Source organism: Sinocyclocheilus grahami, unplaced genomic scaffold (assembly GCF_001515645.1).
Source record: "Sinocyclocheilus grahami isolate Dianchi unplaced genomic scaffold, SAMN03320097.WGS_v1.1 scaffold1543.1, whole genome shotgun sequence".
Classification (NCBI taxonomy): domain Eukaryota; kingdom Metazoa; phylum Chordata; class Actinopteri; order Cypriniformes; family Cyprinidae; genus Sinocyclocheilus; species Sinocyclocheilus grahami.
In genome coordinates, this window is record NW_015506722.1 from 69711 (window position 1) to 84031 (window position 14321).

A 14321-nucleotide genomic window follows, 5' to 3' on the forward strand; every position below is an offset into this window, starting at 1 on the left:
GTCGTTTTAACGAGAAAACATCTCGTTATTATGAGAAAATATGTCGTTTTAACGAGAAAATATGTAGTTTTAACGAGAAAACATCTTGTTATTACGAGAAAAGATGTCGTTAAAACGAGAAAAGATGTAGTTTTAACAAGAAAACAAAAGATGACGTTTTAACGAGAAAAGATCTCTTTATGAGAAAATATGTAATTTTAACAAGAAAACATCTCGTTATTACGAGAAAAGATGTCGTTTTAACGAGAAAACATCTCGTTATTACGAGAAAAGATGTCGTTTTAGCGAGAAAAGATGTCGTTAAAACGACATAACATCTCGTTATTACGACTTAATTGAGTGGGAAAAAAATATTTGTGTGGCAGCAATGCGTCACCGTAGTAGTCTGCTCTAACAGGATCAGTAAAATTATTATTATTATTACGCTATTATTATTATTATTATTAGCCTATTAGAAAATCTCTTTATTTCTTTTTGTCCCTATTTCGATTTGTTGTTAAATCAAACACAGTCATTCAAATAAAGAAATATTAAGCCCAGAGTCGAAAATAACAGTTTTGATCTGATCATAGCCTAAAGGAGTCATGGGTCTGAGTGCAGTTATTGGATAGCACTATATTGTAGACAGATTGGAGATTAATCCTAATAAACATGCCTACAATTAAAACCATTACATTAAAATACATTTAAAACAGTGTATTTCAATCATTTCAGCAGCGTGCAGATCCTCGTTTATGTCAGACTGTGGCGACAGCAGCGCGGACAGTTGCTTAGCTCGCTCACATAATGTACCATATAGCCTATCTATAATAACGGAAAACATGTAGTTTTTACGAGAAAAAATATGTAGTTTTAACGAGAAAACATCTTGTTATTACGAGAAAAGATGTCGTTAAAACGAGAAAAGATGTAGTTTTAACAAGAAAACAAAAGATGACGTTTTAACGAGAAAAGATCTCTTTATGAGAAAATATGTAATTTTAACGAGAAAACATCTCGTTATTACGAGAAAAGATGTCGTTTTAGCGAGAAAAGATGTCGTTAAAACGACATAACATCTCGTTATTACGACTTAATTGAGTGGGAAAAAAATATTTGTGTGGCAGCAATGCGTCACCGTAGTAGTCTACTCTAACAGGATCAGTAAAAAATAAGAACAGATGCAAAAAAAATTAAAAATAAAAAAAACAGTAGAACAAATATAAGAAACAAATAGGCTTTTTTTCATTTTTCATCTCAACAAAAGCATTGAAGTAAGAAAAACCAATAGTCAAAATGTAAAAACTTCAGTGTGTTCATTACAAATAAACTGATTATTAAAACTACAAAAGCAGTGTCCACTTTACATTAAGGTTCACTTTCACAGGTAATTGATGTTTACATCTAATGAATAAATGGTTCACAGGTGTCAACTTAATATTAGGATTCACTTTCACATGTTATTAACATTTGCAATTCATAAATAAATTGTTCACCCTACATCAAGGTTCGCAGGTAACTAATATTGGATTTTTTTTTTCCAATATAAATTTTATAATTTCCTCTTGATACATTGCTGTGAATTAGAGTGACCATACGTGCCATTTTCCCAGGACGCGTCCTGGCCAGGATTTCTATATTGCCTAAAATATCTAGGTTTTGGCTTTGTTTGCGTATGCAGATCGATCGGTGTGAGCATTACCTAGAGCATCTACAGGTTCTCCACAGTCCAGCTCTCTACACACCACTGCAGCATCAGCCAATCGACATCAAAGTACCATACAGACTGTTATGCTTTCGAAACGCTCTCGAGGTACTTTGATGTCAAACACTGATCGGTCTGAGCCGCACTGCTTTTAAGTCGAACACACCTAATATGTATGCCTAATTGCATAGCTTTGACCGTAGATCCCACCTTCTCACACGCCATGATTGGTCCATTATGTACAATGCTTGCATGTTATTGGCCAAACTACTTTTCGATCATTACCTTCAGCAAGTATGAAAACAGGAAAACAAAGCCAAAACAAATCCTGGCCAGGTCGCGTCCTGGGAAAATGGCACGTATGGTCACCCTACTGTGAATAGACATCATGAACTTTTGCAGAGTATCATGGATAAGATGCAGAGTAGCTTCTCATAAGCAACATAGTAAGAAAAGTGACATGAGTCATGAGATATCAATGAGAAAACCCACAGATTCAACACCTTTCAGTCTCTCTATAATAGTCAGCCTATAATATTTTTGCTGCATCAGGAAATAAATCAGGAATCTGGTTTTGAGGGAAATAAGTATGAATAAATATATTTATTAAGTATCTATAACATGGCTCATTTGTTGGCAGGTATTGCAGTATAATCACCCTTTTTATCCATGCAGTTATAACTGCTTATCAATGACTTACATTACATTTTTAAATAATTATTTATTTTTTATTATAAATTGAATCTTAGGTGTTAATAACATACATTTATACTACTTAAAATATTTTATTAAAAAAATTACGTAAGAGCGCTCATGCAAATTTCTGGAAGATGCCAAATGCAGCCACACACCTGAGCAGATGACCCCAGCCTCTTTGGTATGATTACAGTCATGTTTACCCCATCCCGCTGATCCACAGTTCTTCAGTGTAGACTCAAAACCACTACAATACACACCATCCATCCATATTGGTCCTGATCCTGGTCCAAAATGAGCATTACCTAGAGCATCTACAGGTTCTCCACAGTCCAGCTCTCTACACACCACTGCAGCATCAGCCAAATCCCAGAAATCACCACACACTGTTCCCCACTGACCTCTATGAAGAACCTCCACTCTACCAGCACAGCGACTGTGTCCACCAACCAACCTCACATTCGCATGGCCTGTATATTAAGCAGAGAATGAGCCGTGAAAAAATAAGAAAGTCAGAGTCAGATGAAAAAAAGTTAAAATTTGCATTGCATTTCTTGCAATATTATTAATCCACTCTCCCAGCTAGTGTACTTACCAGCTGCGATGGGTATTTCAGCTACAGACAGTAAAATTAATATCAGGCATCTTCTCATCGTCCTCAGCATGATTAACTCAACACCCAGTACAAGCTTCTCCGCACTGATGATACAGAAATACAGGCATCCTCTCACCCCACTTAATGAGAGAGAAAGAGGCCCAACCCCCTCCAATCACACTCGCTATTACCTTATTAGACACAACAGAGGAAACCATCAAACAACTTCAGTGACAAATCAGAGAACGCTTTTCTGACTTTCACCATATATATCTAAACAATATCTGTCAGTGCTGATGAACTCCTCCCCATACATCAAGACGCCTTACTGAGGGGATGTACTGTACACACACACACGTACATACATACATACATACATACATACATATATATATATACACACACACACAACATGCATTACTTACAGGAGACAGGAAACTCTCCAGTTTATTTACAGCATCAAAGCCAAACACCTGCAGAGACGAGATGAAAGCACTGATAACTAATGGCATATGTCCTAAAAATGTCTATTAGTGTATACATAGGTCAGCATGACATTAACACATAATAAACTCAACTCTCTAAAATGAATAATACATTAAAATGGCATTTTGAAAAAAATAAGTTAATAAATGTTTGACACAAAATATGTAATATGTCTATATGTAAACATAATTCCTGTGACTAATATGAAATTTACCTAATTCCACAAAAGTGGTTTCAGATGGCCCACAAAAACCTTAAATGTCATTAGTGAAGATTATTGTGGTGTTCACCAGCAGAGAGAGTCTGTGTGCTCCATTTCTGCACTACACATTCATCCTTCCAATGTTTTACAATGTGGACCAGTTTTTGTCACTTACATACATTTACTAGCAAAGCACGAGTCTGAAGTCCACCTTGTAGAGCTTATATGCTGTGCTGACGCCATCTACAGAAAAGCAGTAATGACATCATTGTCGGGTGTGCTCTTTCATTATCTGCTAGATTAGAGTAAACAACAAGGATATCTTTAACAATTTAAAGGTCCCATGTTGTCAAAACTGAAATTTCCTGGCTTTTTTCATGATAACTGAGGTCTTTAACTAGGGGTATTTAACGTCCATATAAGTTTCAAAACAGTCAGTCCACAGTAAAAATTCACACAGCCTGCATAAAGTAGCTGTGATTTTTCACGAACCGTTGTGACTTCCGTAAAAAGGTGACATCAGAACTACACAGTCACCGCCTTCAGTCACCACCCCGAGCACCGCCCACCGTCCCACTCTCCTTTTGCCAAACCCCCAGACAAAATCGCGTCCATGCTATTGCTGAGCAACGGCAACACGGAAACATGTCGAAAAAGGTTAACTTTAACCTCGAAACCAGATCGGCCGACCTGTAACGTTACACTCTCACTCAGAGGATGGACGATCTGACAGGATTGTTACTATGAGGTGAATTACATCTAACGTGTATAGCAGTGGTGGAATGACTACTGAAAATTTGTACTTAAGTACAAGTACTGTTATATTGCTGAAATAATACTCAATTACAAGTAAAAGCACTGGTGCCAAAACAGTACTTAAGTAAAAGTGCAAAGTACTCCTCTCAAAAACTACTCAGAGTACTAGTTACTAGTTACTTTTTAGTCTGCGATATTTAATGAATTGCCAAAAAATATTCATTCATATCAGAGATCTATGTGGATAATATCTACTTTGAACAAAACCCACTTTTATCTTGTTGACAAAGTATGTGAATTAGTGGTCATGATACAGGAATTTCTAACTCCAATACCTTGAAAAATATAATGATCAAAGTACCCGTGAGCTGGAAGTTGCAACTGACTTCAGTGTTGGGATGTATTTCCAAGTGAAACAGAATATTGAATAAAGGGCAGGGTTTTATTGTGGTGCACCTCCAATCCAGAGGTCTTGCTCATAGCAGATTCACAGTTGGATAGTGGTTAAGAATATCTGCTTGTTACGTCTGATATCACGCTTCACCGCTTCTGGGTCCTAACGCTCTGCCTGACACCCCCAAAAAACAACAACCTGTGCTAATATACACCCACGATGTCATGTAATACTGAAAAATTATAACCCTTATGTGAATTAGTGGTCATGATACAGGAATTTCTAACTCCAATACCTTGAAAAATATAATGATCAAAGTACCCGTGAGCTGGAAGTTGCAACTGACTTCAGTGTTGGGATGTATTTCCAAGTGAAACAGAATATTGAATAAAGGGCAGGGTTTTATTGTGGTGCACCTCCAATCCAGAGGTCTTGCTCATAGCAGATTCACAGTTGGATAGTGGTTAAGAATATCTGCTTGTTACGTCTGATATCACGCTTCACCGCTTCTGGGTCCTAACGCTCTGCCTGACACCCCCAAAAAACAACAACCTGTGCTAATATACACCCACGATGTCATGTAATACTGAAAAATTATAACCCTAATGCCGAGTTCACTCTGCACGATTTTAGCCCCATTTTTCACTCGCCGACAGGTTTCGCGAAATCGCCGACAAATGCCTGAAATCGGAGGCAAATCGGTGCTCGTGTTCACCCTGTGTGAATAATCAAAGACGCAATCTGAGGGAATCGCCGATGTGTCACCTGTGAAATATTTGGAATGCTAAATATCTGGAGCTGTCGGCGATTCACAATCACGCTGTGTGAAATGAGTTCTGACTGAAAAACACATCTGCGATTACCTACAGCCAATGAGAGACCAAGATACAGGGCAGCGGGAAGTTCGGGAGGAATTATATGAAACGTAGTTTGCGGACCAGTGTTGCCAAATCCGCGATTGCCGCCAGTTGTTTTTTATGTCAGCAGGTTGAAGCGACCCCAATAACATGATATTTAGGCCCTGGAATGTGAATTGTACCAGGAGAACCCCGCCAAAAAATATTTATTTTACCCCGGAACGCGATTTTTACTGGGGGACCCCCTCGAAAGCAATTGGGCTATTTTCAGGCTAGTTTTGAGTAGTAATTGGGGGTGTTTTGTAGCAAAAACCTGGCAACCCTGCACCAGACAAAGCTGTCGGCGATTCTTCCTATTGTAAAGTCATGCAGTTTGTATAACTCCTGTCGTCGTTCCATCGTGCAGTGTGAACACAGCAACTACTGAATGCTACAGATAGTCGTTCAGTATGAAACCAACAGTGATGCGACGTCTTGAAAATCGTGCAGTGTGAACTCGGCATAACCTTTATCTCCATACTGAAATCCCAGATAGTCTTACAGTGATTCAGCTAAAATATTAGTGTCTGAGACACTGTGAGCACGGAGACTGTAGTGTGCACAGCAAATTTTTAAATGCTTAGCTTAATATGTAATATTAATAAAATAATGTTCATAAATGGCTGTTCAGATAGTATTCTCAAGTGAAATGAGTAGAGGCTTGGACCCGGAAACAGCAATCCTTACTTCATGAATTAACAAGCGCATTCTCCCGAAGCCATCAAACTGATGTCATCAGAGCCAGAACGCCATTCCAGAGCGGCAGCCAATTTTCAGTTTTTGATTGAAGATTACGACGGTAGACAATTTTTTTCCAGTGTATTGACTTGCACGGTTCAATTGTTCACCACAAGACTAGTAATGTGCACTAAAAAGTAAGTAGGGTCATTTTTGATTTCATGACAACTAATAATTTTCAATACCATTGGCAAAACTAACACATACTACTGTATATAGATATTTTAAATTTTTTTTGCACATCCATTTTTTCAAGCTTTGAAATTGGTTTAATCCAAGTCTTCTAAAAAGACACATTTTATTTACATATAAATATTGATTAATTACATTACAAAAATCTCAATCTTAAACATTTGCTCATTCTGTGTATGTGTGTCTTTAAAATAGGGTAACTTTGTTGCAAAAGCTTACAGCACAAGGAAGCTTAATTTCAAATTTGATTTCAAACTAGGGCTGAACGATTTTGAAAAATAATCTAATTGCGATTTTTTTTTTACCAATATTGCGATTGCGATTTAGTATGCAATTATTTTTTAAAGCTCTTTATGTTCTGTATTATTCAACAAATACAAGCTATAAATCATTGTATAGTATGACCAACACCCTATTAGATAGATTAAACATAAATGTTCTTATAGGCCAGGCCTATATGTTACGATGAAATTAGGTGACGCATGAATTGATATGAATGACATTTTTATTTAACAACTACAATCACAGTATATTGACTATATACTATTGACTAGTATAACTTCCAACCTTGTAAGCATGTAATAATTATGACAACATAAAGCACTGACAAATAAGCCTGGTGTAAACATTAATATGAAAGTCAGTAACAAATCACACAAACTAAAGTAGATAAATATAAAAACAAATCTGTTGCTTTACCACACTACTTTAGGTAATTCAAAGCCACTGTAATAAACATATGTAAACATGTGGACTGCACTTTTTAAACTGTCTGTTAACTTTAGACCAGTGGTTCTCAAACTTTTTTGGTCGCGCCCCCCTTTAAACCTATAAAAAAATCTGATCTGAACACTGATCTATAACAGAGAACATTAATAACAGTCATTATATAGATCAGAGCGTAGAACCCATTACAATCAGTGGCGCTGTCTACACTAGATGCGGCGCGGCGCAACATGACAAAACCCGACATTAAACTGATGCCTTGTTCTACTTATGAGGTACTGACAAAGTTCAAATTATTTACAACAGTCGCTTTGTCATGTCCAGTGTAGAGCTGTTGCTATGGCAAGCCGTTTTAGCATTAAATACTTCTTGCTGTACTAGTCATAATTTAGTTTTGACTAGTCAAAATTCCAATTCCAGATATCTATTCTACAATTTTGACTAGTTGTAATTGGAATTAAGATATCTACAATGTGATTATGACCAGTCATTATATGCATTGAAGATATCTACAATGTTATTTTGACTAGTCATAATATACATTCAAGATATCTACAATGCTATTACGACTAGTCATAATCTTCCATTGACTTCCATTGGAAAATATTTTCGGATATCTTCAAATGGGTTTTGACTAGTAGAAATTGTAATTAAAGATATCTCTAATTGATTTTGTACTAGGCATAATTCTAATTAGAGATATCTCAAATTACAATTTAACTAGTGATAATTCACACAGTGTCATTGGCTGCTGAGGACTTGGGTCAAACCATTTCTGTGAGCTTAGGGGGGTGTACCATTCATAGACTACTAGGCAACCACCATTTAACATGCAATAGATCAGCTTATTCAGCCTAATTATTTTTTCTTTTCTTTTTTTTTGTATAGCCTATAGAAATAATATATTTAAATTGCAGTTTAATGAAAAACAAATTTTTCACCACTCATGCCTTTTTGTAAATAAACACATTAGTGGACATTCTAGCTTTAACAGTGATCAAACTTAAAGGGTTAGTTCACCCAAAAATGAAAATTAGCCTGTTTTACTCACCCTCAAAGCATCCTAGGTGTATATGACTTTCTTCCCCAACATGTGTATTTGTGGTGATATCATGAAGTAATCAAAAGTTACAGCATTTGGAACCAAGGTAGCCCTTTTCTTAGCCCTTTACAGTTTTGAAATTGTTGTTTTGAATTTGAAGTAATGCCTCACTCAAGTTTAGTCAAAGCCCCAAATATTATATAATTATACTTGTTTTATTCCACTCGATGAGACCTTTCAAATTACATATGACTATCTGAGCTGTATGATGTTTCTGACATATTAGAGTACACGGAACAAAAACATTTTTCATAAATTATGAAAAAAAATTATATTTATCCGCAAATAACTCCGCACTAACTAGGAGTTAATCAAAGTGGCCACATGCATTGTAAAGGTCAGGCTCCACGCTTTCAAATGACACCTATTTTGTGTTGATTAAGGCAGATATTTTGAAAAAAAGAGCACCCATTAAAATGTCTTTACATCAAGGACCCGATCATGGAACACTGCACAGTACAAGCACAGCGTTGAGCTTCTTGAGTCTGTTCAGTAAAGAGTGTTTTGATTGGTGGATTAAAAGCTCACCGCGATTGGCTGAACGGAACATCCTCCAAAAAAAGATATTTATGAATTTTAACCTGCCAGGAAGGTCTCAAAAATACCACACACAAATTCAAAGCAGTCCACGCACATGTGACGATTTGCAAATGCAGATTCAACGATCCATAAATACATGTAACATCATTCATAAATGTGTGATGGAAATTAATTAAAGAACTTGATATATACATATTTGTGTAAACATTTTAAATTTATTTAGGTAAGATGCATTTGTGTGAGCATTTGGGGAAATATTTATGCTTTTACTTGTGTATTTATGAATTGTGTTTTGAATTTACGAATCGGATTTTGTAAATGTAAATTGTGCTGTGCATTTATGAATTTTGTTTTGCAAATGTGTTATTTTTAAGGCTGTTCTGTCTCCATAGAAGTGTGTCCTTTGGGTTTTATGTGTTATAGCAATATGAGCAACCTGGTACCTCGTTCCTGCTCTCAAGTAACCGGAGATGTTTTCAATATATGTTTGCCAATGGCCAACCATCGGCTTGGTGTGTCCCGGCCTTAATAAAAACACAATTACGATAGTACATGATTTGTATCCTCGTTTTGTACTTCTAATTCTTGACTGATTGGTGTTTTATATTGCTCTCTCCTCTGCGTTTGCCGCTTCTCACCACAGCTTATGCTACATATGACAGTTAGCCAAAGCTATAGTTTACGGTTTATAAAGTTTTAAATATGGATATTTTTCGTACAAAAACTCTGATTCACTTCAGAAGGCCTTTATTAACCCCCCGGAACCATGTGGAGTACTACTATAATGGATTTATGCCCTTTATTTTTGCTTCAAAATCCCAACAGCTATTTACTGGCATTATAAAGCTTGGATAAGCCAGGATATTTTTTAATATAACTGCGATTGTACTCACCTGAAAGAAGAAAGTCATATACACCTAGGATGGCTTGAGGGTGAGTAAATCATGGGGTAAGTTAATTTTTCTTTAGGGTGAAATTAACTACCCCTTTAAGTCTTCAGCTCAAGATTAGACTTGTGTTATTATACTTTTACTAATACAAAACATTTGACAAACGCTGTGAAAATACCTACCTATTTACCTGTAGCCTCAAAATGTTAAATAGTGTACTTTTATTTCCAAAAACAAATTTAGGCATGCAACAGCAACATCTGTGGGATGTTTCTTTTAGATTTAGCCTCTCATAAATTGTACATTTGATGGCAGGATTCAAAAACTGCCCAATACAACCAGGCCACATTAGAAGACAGTTGAAAATCTGTGGCGGTAAGGGACAACTGAAAAGAAACACCAAAGGTTTCACTAAAATAATTAGAGGGTGTCATATTACAGCAGCAGCAATCTGATTGTAGCAGCGAGAGATTCTTAACGGGAGGACAATTTTTATCAATAACCTATAATAACATGCAAATAAAACCATAGATTTAATGATGAAAAATTGTGTTATTTAGAATTGCTCTAATCTTACAGGCAAGTAGCCTACAAACCTCTTCTTTGAATTTCTGTTACTGCATTTCATCTGTATCCTCGAGATGGCAGTACAAGACCATAAAATCCACAGAAAGAAAGTTATTATCTGTTGTTCACTTTGACACCAGCAGGGGACTAAAATCACACAACATAAAGTGATGGATTAATCTAAACTGATTTATAGACTTTTTGTCTGTCTGCCTGCCTGTCTGTATAGACAAACATAAATCAGATCGTAATGTCCAAGTCAATAGCATTTACATATAAAAACCAGCATAAACGACTAGTAGCCTATTTATATCTATCTTGACAGTCTATAGTACTTTTGTAACATGGAGAGCGTGACAACGGAGTTGAGGATCCAAATGCAAGGCTTTATTCACAAATGTGGTCAAAACAGGCAGGGTCGAGCACCAGCAAACAGTGTAATCCAATATACAGGCAATGGTCAGGGCAGGCAGCAATCAATCAAAAAACAAAGAAACAGTCCAAGGATCAAAAACACAGGTAAACTAGGAAACACAGAAAGGGTAAACTTGGAAACTAGGAACAAGGAATGGCTATACAATAATCACTCCTCTTGCGTGGGTGTAAGCTTCTTTTATACTACACAAGGTGAACACATGACAAACCCAACCAATGAAAACAAGACATGCAACCAGGGAACCAATCAGAACATGACACACATACAAGGGTAGCACATGACAAGATCACACGTGGGGCAAGGAACACATGGGAAATGGAGTCCAGAGTACAGGGGCAAGAGTCTGAGGTGGAGGGCCCTTTAATGGAGTTCATGGGCATTCCAGCTGGCGATCGTAACAACTTTAGACCGCATACTAAAGTTTGAACTTCTTTTTTTCTGTTAAACAATTTTGAGTTAACTGAAAAAACTTCTGGGAAAAAAAACTTAAAATATTAAATTTAACAACATAAAAAAATTATATAGCCTATTCTATATTACAACCACAGCAAAGGCAATGGAATGATCGAGATGAATGAATCAGATATTATTCAGATTTCATACATTTTTTACTTATTTTATTTTACTTATTCATTTCTCATCCTTAATTAATATTCTCTGTATGCAGAACAATTCAGGAATCAGGAGTAGAGTAATCAGTAAAAATGTTGTTTGATTAAGTATCACTTGCACACATTTTTGTCATATTTAGCAGTGTCATTTTTAGGCGAGACATGTAATTCTTGCATCCCACCAAGCAATTGTATTCTTATGACAGTTGTTTTAGACTATAACACAGCCAGTGAATAACATTTATGCAAACACCTTATTTTAGGTTGATCATGAATGCTTTCTAACCTATATTCAACAAATGTTCAGAAACATATTTGTGCAAGTCATGTCAATGGAAGACTCTCCTATATTTCAGCTATTTGAAAGGAACAACAAACTTTAAGAAAAGAGGAAATCAAACCACAAATGATCAATCATAGAAATACTTAACCCTAATCCTGATCCATAACCTTGATATGTCAACTAGAATTTATAATGTTAACAGTAGTTCTGTTAATCTAGATTTGTGTTCATGACCATATTTAAGTAGCATATTACAGAATATTAAGAGAATCAAAAGCAACTCTTTAAAAAAAAACTTGATGAAATAAACAGAGGCAGTAGGTGTGGCCATTGAGTCATACAGCCCCTCTCTCATCATTTGACTCCTCCCCCACATCATCATAGCCTGCATTTAAAAAAAAAAACTTGTTTAATGTTATGATTGCATCAGTATTCCAAACTGAGTTAATTTCATTTAAATCAGCAAATTACTAATAGAATTACTTCAAAGTTTTTGTGTCTTAAAAAAGGTGCTAATAAAGAATCAAGTGTGACCGAACTTTTGACAGGCAATTTTATTCATAATATTTAAAATAAATGTTGGAATCATAAGCCAAAAAGGTTACCTAACAGGTTTCTCACATCTTCAGTGATACTCCACACATCATCATACTCCTCCTGATCTCCCTCTTTACACATGTACAAAAAAGATCAGAAATAATACACCTTGAATGTGCGTCATGTCATAGGTCCCTGTCCCCTCATGACAGATTATTAGATTACACCTGATATAGCCACAATAATTCATTAACGGTATAAACATATTCAATATATCATTGAAACAAACGTAGTTTATTGAAAATATTTTTTGTGACTCACCTTTTGCACACTGAGAGCATTGTCCATTAATGATGACATCATCATAATTCTCTGGTGTGTCCACTACAGACACACACACGCGCGCGCACACATACATTATCAGCTCTTAAATGTAATATTAAGCTGATAAAATTAAATTTTTTAAAATCTGAACTGGCCTTCACCATAAAGAAGTAGGGTGTAAAAATCCATAAGAAAAATTATCCAAAAATAAAATCACCTTTTTCAGTACCATAGTTCTGTCCACTAGTAATGACATCATAATATCCTTCTGGTGTGTCTCCTACAAATTTAACATGAAACCATCGTTATCACACTCAAAACAAACTTGAATGTACTGTATTTATTAATATGCACATTGCAGAATTAGAGAGAGAAATACAACTAAAGTACAGAAGAGCATCAGCACCTGTCTCACGATCTGGTATCGGTCCACCAGTGAAGATATCCTCATACAATCCTGGTGTGATCTCATTCACCCTCTCTTCAAAATCAAAATAGTATGTATGCATAAATAAATATATATACAGTGGGTACGGAAAGTATTCAGACCCCCTTAAATTTTACACAGTTTACAGTTTTCACAGTTTACATTTATTTACTGAGTTTGTAAATCACCTTTCTAACCTGAGAGAAGCTCATCAGTGTCTTCAGAGATGAGACTCCCTATTAAAGCAAGGCAGAACAATCAGAAACATGTTTTTTTTAATGTCCTCTTTGTAGGATTCAACTTTGCAAGCTGTTTTGAAAGTTAAGATCAACAACTTGATCCTTCTATAAGCATGAGGTGCCAAGCTGACTTTAACATTGTAAGGGTAATTAGTAATGTGCTAGTAATCGAGGAGAAGTAAACACTGTAGGGACCCTTTGAATCAGTACGCACTTACAATTACGTTTTCTCATGATGCCTCACCTCTATGAGTAAATTGATTGTGTCTGTGATAAATTTCCTCATATACTGGCTCAGTCTGAGACTGAGTCCTGTGAAGTCCTGTGTACCAGTCAGAGAGAGCTGTGAGTGTAGAAAGACAAACCTGCTGTCAGTTCACAACACATGACTGATCACACTGAATAAGACACAATATGACAGTCTCTGGATCTCTCCTACCTCTCCTCATCATTCTGTTCTGCTGAATCAGTATAAGCAGTGGCACTAAGAGCAGTAAGAGCACAACTCCCAGTACAATCACAAGCACTGGGGGGATGGAGAGAGACGCTGCTGGAGGAGATTGTGGAGGAGAGACTGATGTTGAGTGCACTGGAGGAGAAGCTGATGTTGTTGTGGCAGGAGTAGTGGACACTGACAAATCTGGCAATGTAAAAAATACTGAAATTATAATCAGTTCATGCAAATGTCTTGAATATACAAATGTTTTACACTTTAAAATGATGAATTGAATATTACTCCTCAGTATTTTAGTGTGACCTGCACAGATGAGTCCAGCGTGCTCTTTGTGGGAGCAGTCAGTGTGGCTTTTCAGGGAGACAGGACAGTCCCACAGGTGAATCTCATTCCCTCTGCACTCGACTCTGTTCAGCCACACAACACCTTCACCAGCACCAAAGACTGAATTCCCATCAGCCCTCAGTGCTGCTCCACAACCCAGCTGCCTGCAGACCACCTGAGCATCGCTGATGTCCCACTGATCATCACAGACTGAGCCCCACA

General features: G+C 36.5%; 1 protein-coding gene across 1 annotated transcript in view; it reads right to left on the reverse strand.

Moving 5' to 3' along the window:
* Positions 1 to 3033, reverse strand: part of LOC107571044 (deleted in malignant brain tumors 1 protein-like) — a 14540-nt gene extending 11507 nt beyond the window's left edge. Inside the window, exons 1-2 of the mRNA XM_016257326.1 lie at positions 2976 to 3033; positions 2536 to 2850 (exon numbers count right to left, since the gene is read on the reverse strand). Coding sequence (XP_016112812.1) covers positions 2536 to 2850; positions 2976 to 3033 — 373 coding nt within the window. The remainder of the gene's footprint in view (positions 1 to 2535; positions 2851 to 2975) is intronic.
* Positions 3034 to 14321: the final 11288 nt, after the last annotated feature.